Source organism: Anoplolepis gracilipes, chromosome 4, assembly GCF_047496725.1.
Source record: "Anoplolepis gracilipes chromosome 4, ASM4749672v1, whole genome shotgun sequence".
NCBI lineage: Eukaryota > Metazoa > Arthropoda > Insecta > Hymenoptera > Formicidae > Anoplolepis > Anoplolepis gracilipes.
In genome coordinates, this window is record NC_132973.1 from 2,879,757 (window position 1) to 2,892,416 (window position 12,660).

Here is a 12,660-nt window from a genome sequence, read left to right on the forward strand (position 1 = left end):
TTTACTGTTTAATAAAAATAAATTAGTTGAAGCATTTTAATTATTCTATGTGCATATTTAGCATAAGATACATAATAATTAATTATATATACAGCTACAAAATTATTTTTACAAATTTTGATTTTTAATAAGAAAAATTTAACTTAAAGTACCTAAAGTACCTAATATAAAACTTTTTCTCTTGTTTTAGAAATTTATTAAATGGAAGGCACACATCGGGCTAACGATAAATTGCAACATTTATTTAATCCATTAACACATACCATGAAATGTAATGTATACAATTAATTATTATTATCTTATGCTAAACATGTACACAAAGTAATTCAAATACTTTAATTGATTTATTGAAAAAGAAAAAATACATTTTTATTTAATTTACATTAATTACAATTTTAAAAATTAAAATTTTACCTTAATTAAATTAATTTTAATATTTATCAAATTATTAGAGATTCTTATATATATGCTTAAATTCGAAAACTGTAATCTCTAAATTTATATCCATTTTTAGAATTAACAAATTTCAGTTGTTCAAAGGCAACGAATCTCTAAACGTAACTTTCAGACAACACATTGTATGATTATCTTTAAGAAGTAGTGATATTCTTTCGAGAAGAGATTTTTTTCGAATTTTCTTCTCCATCTTATCGCTACTAAGAGCAACGATGGAACTATAAGGGTGACGACGAACGTGAGTTCATGTCTCGGCGATCTCGTCGTCGTAATGGAATTACCGTGAAAGTGTCGTGAAGAGTCGTCTGGTTCTTTCCTCGAGTCTTACGGAAATGCGCGGTGCACGTAAGAGACAAAAATCGAAGCGGATAGAACAATGCCATTTGAGGAGGAAGGGAGAAGAAGAATAGACAGACGAAAGAATCGCTGAAAAATATATCGATCAGTTGTGGTTCTTTGATCGAAAATTCGAGCCGCAATCTTTCTCTCCTCTGCTCACCCTTTTCTATTGTCTTCTCGCTACTTTTCTCCTCGCCATATGTGCATGCTTTCGTCCTCGCCGCGTTAGTACATCCGATCCCCCGGCGGTTCCACACCCCGTAGTAAGTTTCGTGGTAAACTCAATTTTCGCGGCGAGAGACTTTTCGGTTGGATTCCTCGGCACCGTTCGGAAAGCCGTGACGGGAATACTCCTACGGCTGCCGGGATTTAGCATAATTTAAGACAAGCACGACTTCGACTCGATCTATCTCGCGATACTCGACGAACTACTTTTTTTTTCTATTCGTCGTTTGATCGAGAAGGGGAAAAGAGAGAAGGGGAGATAGAGGTAGGTAGATAGCTAGAGAGAGAGAGAGAGAGAGAGAGAGGGAGGGAGGGAGGGAGGGATCGAAAAAGCCAAAGGCAGTTGTAAAATTTCCGACGAAAGTTCCAATATCGATTTAACCATAACATCCGCAACAGTCGGATTGAATCTTGCAAATTTTACGTGACGCGCAGAATTTTCGAGTATTTAATATATGGCAAAGTTTTTTTTTTTTTTCCTACTCTCTTTATACAGAGCACGAAATTCTAATTTGGGTTTTACTGACGTTTTCGAGTATTTGAAATATGGCAAAGAGTTTCTTTTTTTTTTTCTATTCTCTTCCGTAAAACGAAAATTCTAATTTGAATTTTACTGACGTTTTTGAATAAATCGGAAAAAAGAGTAACACATGAGAACTTTTGTCGGTCTTGCCGATTGAATACGTGGAAGCTTAATCTCGGCCAGTATATTTGCAGAGTTCTTTAATTTACATTGACGGAAGCTGAACTTGGGATTACAGATTAGCTCCGTAAAGGAAGTTCGCGATGCAAAAGCCTATGCGCTGCGACAAAGGAAAATCGATATTTTAGATTAAGGGGCAAAAATATGAATAACGTAAAGTATGCCAAAGAAGAATGATAAAAGTACAGACATAGTTGTGGAAAAAGAGGATATTCCTTTGATTCTTTGAACATGGAATTTTTATATAACAAATTATTAGACTTAAGTCTAAATTTATCAAAACTAAAGGAAAGGGAATTTAAAATTATTTTATAATAAAAAACGTAAAGAGGAAAATAAAGTTTTTTAAATATAATTTTTCTAAAATAGCAGCAACATGTTTCACACTGTACATTTGAGTTATATCTGTTTATGCTTACGTTTTATTCTACGCTCTCTTAATACTTTCTGAAAGTTATTTTCTTAAGAAGAATTTACACAAATTTTTCACGTAAAAAAAGCACTCGATTTACAGCGTTGTAATTCTTAATATCTCGAGATTCTCTTTCACACGCTAAGTCAGAATCTTTTCACTCGCAGGAGAATCGCGAGTGTATGAAAATGTGACGGTAACGCACGACTGTCTTTCGACAACAATTCGCGACGAAGCGCACGAAGGGAGAGGGGGGAGGGGGGGGGGCACGCTCTCGCGTCCAAGACTAGAATGCTCGGTTAAATTCTTCGTGAAAAACGTTGACGTTTCTCCGTTGTCGCTCGCTGCTCGTTACATACTCCGCAGGAGTGAAATGCAGAGAATGGTGAGAAACGGGCGCATGAGTAAACACGGGGAGTAGGTGCCCTCGGGTGCCGCGAGTAATACCTGCGGGCCCATAAACCCCGGGGGCTGCGAAAGAAGATTAAAACTGTAACTATACGCGGCGCGGCGCGGCGGTTGTGCATCCGGGTTATATCTCACCCTGCATTCTCCACTGGGGCGGAAAAGGGGAGGAGGAAACGACGCGAATTTCTTCTCGTCTTTTCTGCCAACTGCATTTTCCTTGCTTCGGGATAGGACGGCTCTTTGACTCGTGACTTTAAGCGCCAAGAGATACTCGCGAATAATAATACGAATAAAAATGCCGGCGTCTCGTATTTACGAAGCATAAGACAGTCGCTTTCCTCTTTCTCCATATTTTCCGCGTAAAAAAATCTGCTTTTTTCCGCTTCTCTTCGGCATATTTCAGCATTTTCAGTCTTTCTTCTTTCTTCGCCTCTTTCCCAGCATTTACCTTTTAACAGGCGCATCCCTTCGTTCTCCCGTCGTTGTTCGACGAATGCTTCTCTCCTTTTTTCCTCTCACCCGACGAGTAGACAAGTACGCTCAGTTTATCGCGATAACGAGCGGTCGCGCTTTTAGGTTTCCCGCTTTCATGCTGCTTTAATTCTACTGCTAGGTCGCTAACTATCATTAGGTCGCCAACTATCAACACTTGCTTAGGACACGCTATATGCATTCGTCTGAGCTTTGACATGCATTGCGTTTTAGTCATTCTCTCTCTCGAAATGCTCTATCGCGTTGCTTTATTCGAAATTTTGTACTATGTTAAGTGAAATTGTTTAGGAACTCTTGACAACGATCTCGAAATTAGGATTAAAAGTTTTGACCTCCTCTATAATTTTCAATATAATTGTTACTAAGTTATGTACGTTATATGTCTCAGACTAGTACAGTCTTTTTTTTTTTACTAAGTCTTTATAATTTTTTATTTTGATTCTAAAGAGCATTACTATCTTAAAAAGCAATGCTATAAATTAAATATTATTTATAGAAAGTTTGCGACTTAAATCATTATAGTAAACGTTTGCAAATAAAAATTGCTTTGTATATATAAGTATACTCAAAATTGTATTTTGTGTATATACTTTACTTTTATTTTTCTAACAAACTCAAAAATTCAGAATAAACTAAATTATTTTTTTTAACGACAAAAAATACAATTTTACTATCGCACACACAATAAGACAATTATTATAATAAATAAGTGAAAATGTAAATAATATTGTATGTATAATATATAGCCATTGTCTCTGGTTTTGCGTATATTCAGAAATTTATATGTAATTATCTGAAATTGTGAATCAACGTCTAATAGATGTTTACATAAAAAGAAATAGTTATTAACATTCAAATGAGCCGATCCTGGCATGTATTATAAAATAGTGATATTAATTCGAAGGATAAATCTTTTAAGACTTAAGACAATACTAAGAATGACGAGTAATTATCCGTTATGTAATATTCTGGTTTTCGCAAATACAATTATTTTACATATTGCTTGTCATATTATTTGCACGGAAAAAAAAGAAGATATAATTAACGTTGGCTTTTTCCTGTTTCAGGTACGTTACTTCCCAGCCGCAATCGATATTCATCGAGTATTTGTAAGTAAACAAGCAACATGCATTACGCTCATCAGCTTATGTATAACGAGGCGATGTGAGAATATTAAAATGTTAACAAGCAGCAACGTTAATTACGTTGGAGCGCGTTATAATAATAATGATGTTGCCCATAATTCGATCATTTGTTCACGATTTCTTTCCTAGTTATTAAATGTTCGATTCGATAATTTGAAATCTATCTCCGGATAAATTTGTCTTTAAACAAAAATTCTCTTCTTTACAATATCAAATCATCATCGATCAAGTCCAAAAATAATTTGATTATAACTTTTTATATATTAATTTATAACATTTATTTTATTTTAATTTTTTTCGCAAAAGAAGAGCTATATGAATATATATGAAAAAATTATAAATATAAATTGTGAATTATATTTACATACAAGTATAATATTTTTCGTTTTTTATTTTAAAGCTTTATTGATATTTAAAGAGATTTAAGTATAAAACTTGTAAAATCTTTTTTGTTTTATTAATTTATTTTATCATTGTACATCTATCTTTCTATCGTTTGTGCGAAATGTTTTGAAAGAAAAATATGTTAAAGCTACTTTCTTGAAAAAAATTAATTGAATTTGAAGTATAAAGGTATAAAAGTTATGTATTTAAAATATTATTAGTGCGTTTCCTATAAAATAAATGAAGATGTAAAATTCGCGATAAATATCTGTTTTGAATCGCTCTTCGGAATCGTTCGCAATACAACGGCAGCTTTATGGAAATCCGGGCGTTCTCTACATCTAGTTCGTTCTTTTTTTCGCTATGGGAGCATATGTTTACGTTTTCTTGTGCAAGTCTCGCGTCTCGGGATAATGACTTTTCTACTCGCGCGGAGCAGCCATCCCGAGCCACTGTATTTTCATAACGTCGCGAGTTTCCGTCGTAACCGTAACTATTCCCCGTAGCGGTGGAAAGAGCGTCGTAAAAAGAATCATTTCGAGAAATCGTAACTGGAACTTTCAAACGTGATCATTCCCGGATGGGAACTGCATATTTTACCGCGAGAAGCCAAGATCCTACAGACGCAGATAAACACACTTTTTAACGCCGATGTGGAGTTAAAGTTAGGAAATGACATTAGGTAGATGCTGATGCGAATAAAATTTCGGTCTTTTCCTGTTTTAATTTCCGGTTACATCGCAGTAGCAGAAATGATATAAATAAACGAACGAAAAACAGCGAAAATTATAATAATCAGAAACCCAATTTTATTTTCTTACAATTGAAAAACCAAATTGTTATTACTTATTTTATTTGTACCTTTTTTAGTGTAATACTATTATATTTTTGAATAAAATATTGCAATTGTTCAATTAACTACTACAAAATTGAAATTCATTATAATAATACAATACGAGAAATATAAAGTTAATGGTAAGTTTATGGGGTAGAATAAGATAGAGAGAAAGAAAAAGAAATTGAGAGTAAAGCTGTATGATGAGGCTCTTAATAGGTCTATTAGCATCTACAGTTTTCATTTCCAGAAAAGAAGAGCGCAAGTTAAATACCGTCACAAGGACGAAGAACTAACTCGAGAAACTTATTAAATTATGATTCTTATTCCGCTCTTATTCTAGTGACGATTTCGTTTTATCTCTGACAATATGTTCCTCTTGTAATTCGTGAGTCTTCCTCTCTTCTCGAGAGAATCTTTTTAAGTCAACCTGTCGACTGTTCGATGATGCGTTTTGATTACCTATATACCATATCGATTGTCTTCAATTACTGACTCGTTAGCCGATATTGCATGATAGGCGGAAACGAAGCGGCATTTTGCGCGAGAAATTCAATTATCTCTAAATAGTGTATTTATTAACGCATTTATAAACCGTAATTGGAATTCATAATTGCGTTTCAATATTAAAAATTATGATAATAGCCATTATTATCCGCATTACGTTAAATTGAGTTTCTCCAAGAGTTTCATTTGACGTTTACGATGACAGAAGTCTCGAGGAAGGAATAAGAAATTAAATATGCAGATTATTACTGTTTTTTTTTTTTTTTTTTTTAAGAATTTTTGAGAAATGTTTGCATTATATTTTTTAAAGCATAATTTTTATTATGTCTAAAAAGTGAAATTGTTAGATTAAATAAATAATAGCAAATGTAACTTTAAAACGTAATGTACTTTATAGAAAAATCAATTAACTCGTTGCGAAGTTATGACTAAGAATCCTGTAAAAAGCGAATTCATCCTTGGAAGCTTTATTGTGCTCGAGCACAAAGTCGCAAAGCTATTATCTCTTTTCTGATAAACTCATATAGTCGTGGAAATTACACCGTAAACCTGCTGTGCACGGAAAAATCTCAATCCTTTCAGCATTTGTTTTTGTGTGTCAATAGAAAATTCCAGTTTATCTATATGTGAGTTATTTCTATGATTCTATACTTTTGTGTATAATAATTTAACAAATATTTTTAATTTTTACGACATAAAAATGTAATAATAAGTTAAATTTTTTCTCTCTTTGCATAACACTGATTTTTTATAAAAAATTTTAGAAGTTCTATATTTTTCTTTATTTAACTCAAGTATTTTAATTATAATTATCTTTGTAATAAAATTCATGATTTATAGATGCTGACGAAAGAGTTGATATATTTTTTTACACAGATAATGGATGATTAATTGTTTCTATATCACGAGGAGATTCTTGGTTAATGTCGATGATGAGGAGAAGCTGATTTTAATGAGAAAAGTAAATTCCTCATATTATTCGCACGTCACGGTCCTTAACGATATGATTCATCTTACACGCACGACCGCCTTGTTTTAAAATGATTTATCGCGCTAGTCTGTTTCATGGTTATTACACTTTTCGCTCGCTTTACTCGTAACAATTTTCCAGAAATTAATCTCAATCTCGTCGTTTTGCGTCAGGACCACCGCTTATCTTGTGGTTGCATTTACGAGGCAACCAAATCTAAATGTGAAGGTGGCTATTTTATAGTTTATCGACTATATTTTTATAGAATTTCTGCTGAAAGGAACTTGATAGTTTATTGTAATTAAAAAAAATTGTTAAAACAATCTTTCTTAGCAAATAGTTTCTATTCAAAAGTTTCTATATACCTACTTTTACTTTTTCTTAAGAGATTATAATAATGAAATCTTAATAACTAAAATAAAAATAATTAAAATAATTATTTGATTATTATTATATTAAATAATTATTACAATAATTATTTAGATGATGTTTCTGGTTTTAATAATTATTTATACGTTTCTCAGAAAATTCTAATTGATCGCTTTGTATTTTATTTTTGCTTCTGAATGAATAATTATAGAAGATTGCTTATTTCCTTTTACCACAATCAAGATTTTCACATTTTCTAGGTTTTTTGAGCTTGTTACGTCTATAAATTGATGCACGTTATCCGATATCGATATCTCTAGCATCGTCCTTCGAATATCACGTAACGCGTATCCTATGTACCCCTCTTGTCTCGCACATGGAGTCCTTGAATGCGAACTACGCTGCCAGATCACGTTCTCGATAATTCTCGATTATTATTCCTGCCTTGATCTTGGTACTATCGCGTTTCGTCACGCGGCTAATTTGAATAATGACGACATAGGCGATTAATCGCACGTCGTATTTTATATTATTGCCTTTAATAGCGCGGTCGTTATCTTACGAAAGAACGTTCTAACGGAAGAACGTTTCTCGTGACAAATGCCCACAGTTTCGCGTATCCCCGCAGTGACAAATTTCGGGACGGATTTTTGCCTGTCGGCGATATCTCCGTAAAATATGTTACGAAGCGTGACAGTCCTGACGCGAAAGGGATCGTCTAGGAGATGAAACGCATCTCCAACTTTTTCTTCTCTCAAGTATTCGAGACAAAAACAAATGATTGCTTTGTGATTTTTTGCTTATTTTTATTTTAAACATCTTAAATACAATTTTACGTTAGATTTCTATTCAAATATAGTTTAAGAAAAATTTTGTGATATTTAATTTTTCGAATTTTTTAAAATAAAAATAATGGCTTTCAACTATTAAAACTTCTGTTGCAATTATTGACTTGGACTTGAACTGTTGTTAAGTAAATTCTTACAGTACAAAATACTTTTACATTTTTTCCTATAGAAAAAGATAGCTTTGATTTTCTCTTCAATTTCTTTTATATAAAAATTTTCCTCTTAATACGAATATAATACCAATATACGACGTGCATACAGCGGCGTGTTTTATTTGCGTGCAATTAAAAAACATGTGGCTTAGCAAACCATGTATTTCGAAAGGATTAAAAGCATGTGTAAGTGTTTTACGCTCATGTCGCACCAAAACACCAATTTGCGGACGGCACTTATGGCGGTGGCTATTGCGGTAGCGTCACCTTGTTCGGGTTCCGCAATTCCGTCGAGTGCTGGCAATTCGAACCGCGGAGGCTTTCCTATCTCCAATATCTGCGTATATGTATGCGCCTGTGGTTATAATCTCGGTTACCACAGCAATTCGAACGATGACACGCCATATAGACACTCCGGTTGTACGAAAAATTAGGATGACATCGTCTTTGATGTCACCGTCTTTGGGGCATTTTGGGACAGAGGGTCACTAAATTACTCTTTTGTCATGTAACACTGAGAAACATGAAGCTGTCGGTCGAGCGATCATTTAAAACGACTTTGTGATGAGGGTGAACCTCACTTGAGAATGCTCCTTATCTCGTGTTCACGCGAGAGTAAGAAGAGCATACTCGAAGTGTCCCGGAATAATCGAGCTTAATTTCATAGGATGACAGATCCTTTTATCAATTTGAAGTTCAAATTAGGATAAGGTTTCTGGAAAGTCACGTAACACTATTCCTTGCAAAATATAAAAGACTTTCTATCTCTCTCTTGTTTTATTTTTTTTCTTAAGCATCTATTATTTTTAACAAGATATATATTTTTTATTGTATTTAAAACAAATTAATAAGATTAAAAGTTTAAAATAATAATTATTAGTTTTTGTTTTTTTTTTCTTTAGGATCGAATAAAAAAGTTTCAAGTTGCATTATCATGAATGCAGAAATAACATTAAGTATTTTCAAAGTAATGAAGATTCAGTGAGATAAAAATTACTTTATTTAGCATTTCAAAGAATAAGCTAACAAAAAAAAGAATTTATTTCCGCATATTAAATTACATATTGCTTGACTAATATTATATATAGTACAATCACGTTACGACGCGTTATTGTTATAAATGCATGTCTCATAGCATAGTTAAAAAAAAAACTATGAACAGACATTGTAAATATCAAACGCACAAGTGACAGACTCCGCCAAGTATAACATATAATATTGTGCATGTAAATGAAATCTTGTATAGATTTTTTACTCGCTGTAATAATATATATCGTACTTACATATAACTTGTAAGTTTTGTAAAAGCGGCGAAGTTTTATACATATGTGCGTGTATGCGTATATGTATAATACTATGACTCAATTATATGTATATTCTTTTTCCTAGCAGCTTAATTTTTTTATTATCATTCAATATTAGTTGTATACAGTAATAAAAATATGTTTATATATTTTTTTATTGCATAAGGGGTTGTAGGTATCGAAGTTACTCGCTTTATCATAGTCTGATGCATATTAAATCTTCTTCTATTTTTCTAAGTTTATATATTTTTTATGCCAAGAGATTTTAATTTTCTAAAATTCGATTTTTAATTTAAAAATTTTAAAGATTTTAAAGAACTTTGATAAATAAAATATCAGCGAAATAAACAAGTATTGCAATCTAATTAATGAATTACAGTAGTCTTTATTTTAACCAAATTTTAATTTAGAGTTTTAATTAGCCTAATTATATATTATTGAAGAAATTAAAAGCTTTTCGTCAAAAATTCCAATTTTAAACTTGTTTAGTATGGGTTCAATCTAAACAAAAATCTAAATTTTTAATGGCAAGACATATGGCATTTGACATTAAAAGCTGCAATAAATAATACCTATGGTATCATTACATTTTAGTCATAAAATAAAAAAAAAAAAAACCCATAAAAAAATAGAGTTGTATTTGCGTGAATGGAGAAACAGCGATAGTGTCTTGAGAATCGAGTATAGGTGCAAATTCCTCCTATCGTAATACTCCTTCGTGCAGTTCACGCGTTGTACGTGCATTTGCGAATTGTAGAAGGTAGAATAACATTTTCCTAATGCATGTGCGAGATAAAAAGACGAGCTTGCGCATAATGGCCTGTAAAGAAAGGAAAATATCTCGGTGGACGCAGATTTCGCGCACGTACACAACCGAGTACTAGATTTTAGAATTCGCAAGCATGCTTACCAATGAGTACCACTATCCGCACCTAAAACGAGTAAATTCGATAGCCACAACGATGTGGCAACGAGCCCACAGAACCATGTGTCCCAACAAGCGATTGCCAACATTTAAACTGTACATGGAGAGATTTTTAGAGAATTCGAGATAGTTTTATCTCTCTTAAAGTACAGTTATTTTTATATTGTCCTTAAAAAAAATTAAAATCATGTACGAAAGAAAATGTGTAAAAATAAATATAATAATAATAATAATAATAATAATAATACACATACACACAAAATATTAATTATAATATACACATACGTAAAATATAATAAATTTAAATAACAGTAAAACATACTTAATATATGGAGAAAATTTTCGTTTAGGAACATATTTAAAGAATTTTTATATTTTATATTACATTTGCGTGAAATATTTTGCATCTGAAGCTTATCTTTTCAAATATCAAGCTTTACTTTTTACATTCATGGGAAAAAACATCGTGTTTGACAAATAACGATTACCGATGATTGCCGTAAAATAATCCGAAATGTTCCTTCCGCGAAATGAGTTTCTCACAGTTACGATACGATCGAACAAACGAATTCTATCAGGGAACGGGTGTTTGCATTCTCTCTATCGGGCAACCAGGTGAAAACGAGCACGTACAAAACAGGGGACAGATAGATAGATAGGGGGAGAGAGAGAAAGAGAGAGAAATGGATCTGTGCTCGGGCCTGTGCCTGTGCAGGAGCGGCAAAAGCAACAGGTTCGACGTCCACGACACAAAGGAAGTCGCGTCGTCCGGGTTATCGGTTACCGGCTAAACCATGCGTTTGTCTCGATTAGTCGAGAGCGGCGGTTTTGCCAGATCAGCTGTGAATTATCGTCACCGCGAAGATGGTGATTTGCAGTTGCTCCGACGTTCCGGACTGCTACTTAGAACTACTTACGTAGAGTATTGTTAACCGAAAATTTATCGCGAGAGCGAAACATGTTTCACCGAAATCTCCTTTTCACAAGGATAAGAATAAAAGAGAAAGAGAAACAGACAAAAGGGGAGACACTCGGATGGGCATAATAAATAGTTGGCGGAAAATTGAGCCTAGGAAGCAACAGGTTCGATAGGTCTATTTTTAAGACAGTGACTTCTAATCCTATACGGCTAGTGGTTCATATGCGAGCTTGTGAGTAGTAACTAAGTTTCGAATAATTAATTCACTAAGATGTAATATAGTTGTTTGAAAAATATCGAGTCTGAAAAAGAAATACATATATGTATGATAGGGTAAAAAGTAAGTCGGACATGCAAATCTTAAAATTACAAGGTACATCTTTCAAGAATGCAAAATATTTTGCCAAAGTTTCTTTTAGGAGAGAAAAAAAAGTAATGTAAATTTATTTTTACATGTTTTTTTATGTAAAATTATTTAAATAGAATTATATATGCATACATATATTACAGTTAATTATATAATATACTTTATATATTTGCTAACTAATTTTAAACAAAGCATTAAAGAATTAAGATTAGCACTTCTCTGTACCTTGTATTACTAATGTCCATTTTAATATTCTAAATTTTTTTAGTAAAGAAAGAATATATTTTATATAGAAGTAAAAAAGAGGTAAGATAAACCATTGGCTTAACGAGTATGATGTAACGCACATAATGGAAAAACGCCAACCCTCGATAATAGCTTTTAGACTGTTTCTTCTTGATGTGATAACGACCCTTTTTGTCAGGATGGAAATATATTGGCTCTTGAAAAGATCGCCGTGTTTATTTTCGCGTCACGTATTGTATTCAGGTCTGTTATCTGTCAATTTTGTATAACGAAGAACTGGAGAGACATTCTGTTCTTCGAAGTAACACATTGAAATGCTTTGTTTCTACATGATTCACAAACTTGGGAACGTAAATTTTTTCGAGAGAAATTTGCTTGACCAGAAAATGCTGGCGATATATATTTTAGAATTTTTTTTAAACACATACTGCTGTAACTTTTCTTTCATATCTTATCTCGTTTATAAAATATCTAAAACACGTTTTAATATTTTAAATGTCATGCAGATATTTAAGAAAGGACTTTAAAAGAAAAAAATTTGTAATTGTTGATTTTAATCTTGTCATTTATATTTTTATATCTCATTTAGAAATTTTAAATAGTTCATTAAATTAATAATAGATATCACACATTGCTATTAAAAATTATCACTTA

General features: G+C 32.5%; 1 protein-coding gene across 1 annotated transcript in view; it reads left to right on the top strand.

Moving 5' to 3' along the window:
- The window catches only part of LOC140665243 (furin-like), a 273,773-nt gene that overhangs the window by 192,069 nt on the left and 69,044 nt on the right, over nt 1-12,660 (top strand). The window contains exon 3 of the mRNA XM_072891109.1: nt 4,103-4,144. Coding sequence (XP_072747210.1) covers nt 4,103-4,144 — 42 coding nt within the window. The remainder of the gene's footprint in view (nt 1-4,102; nt 4,145-12,660) is intronic.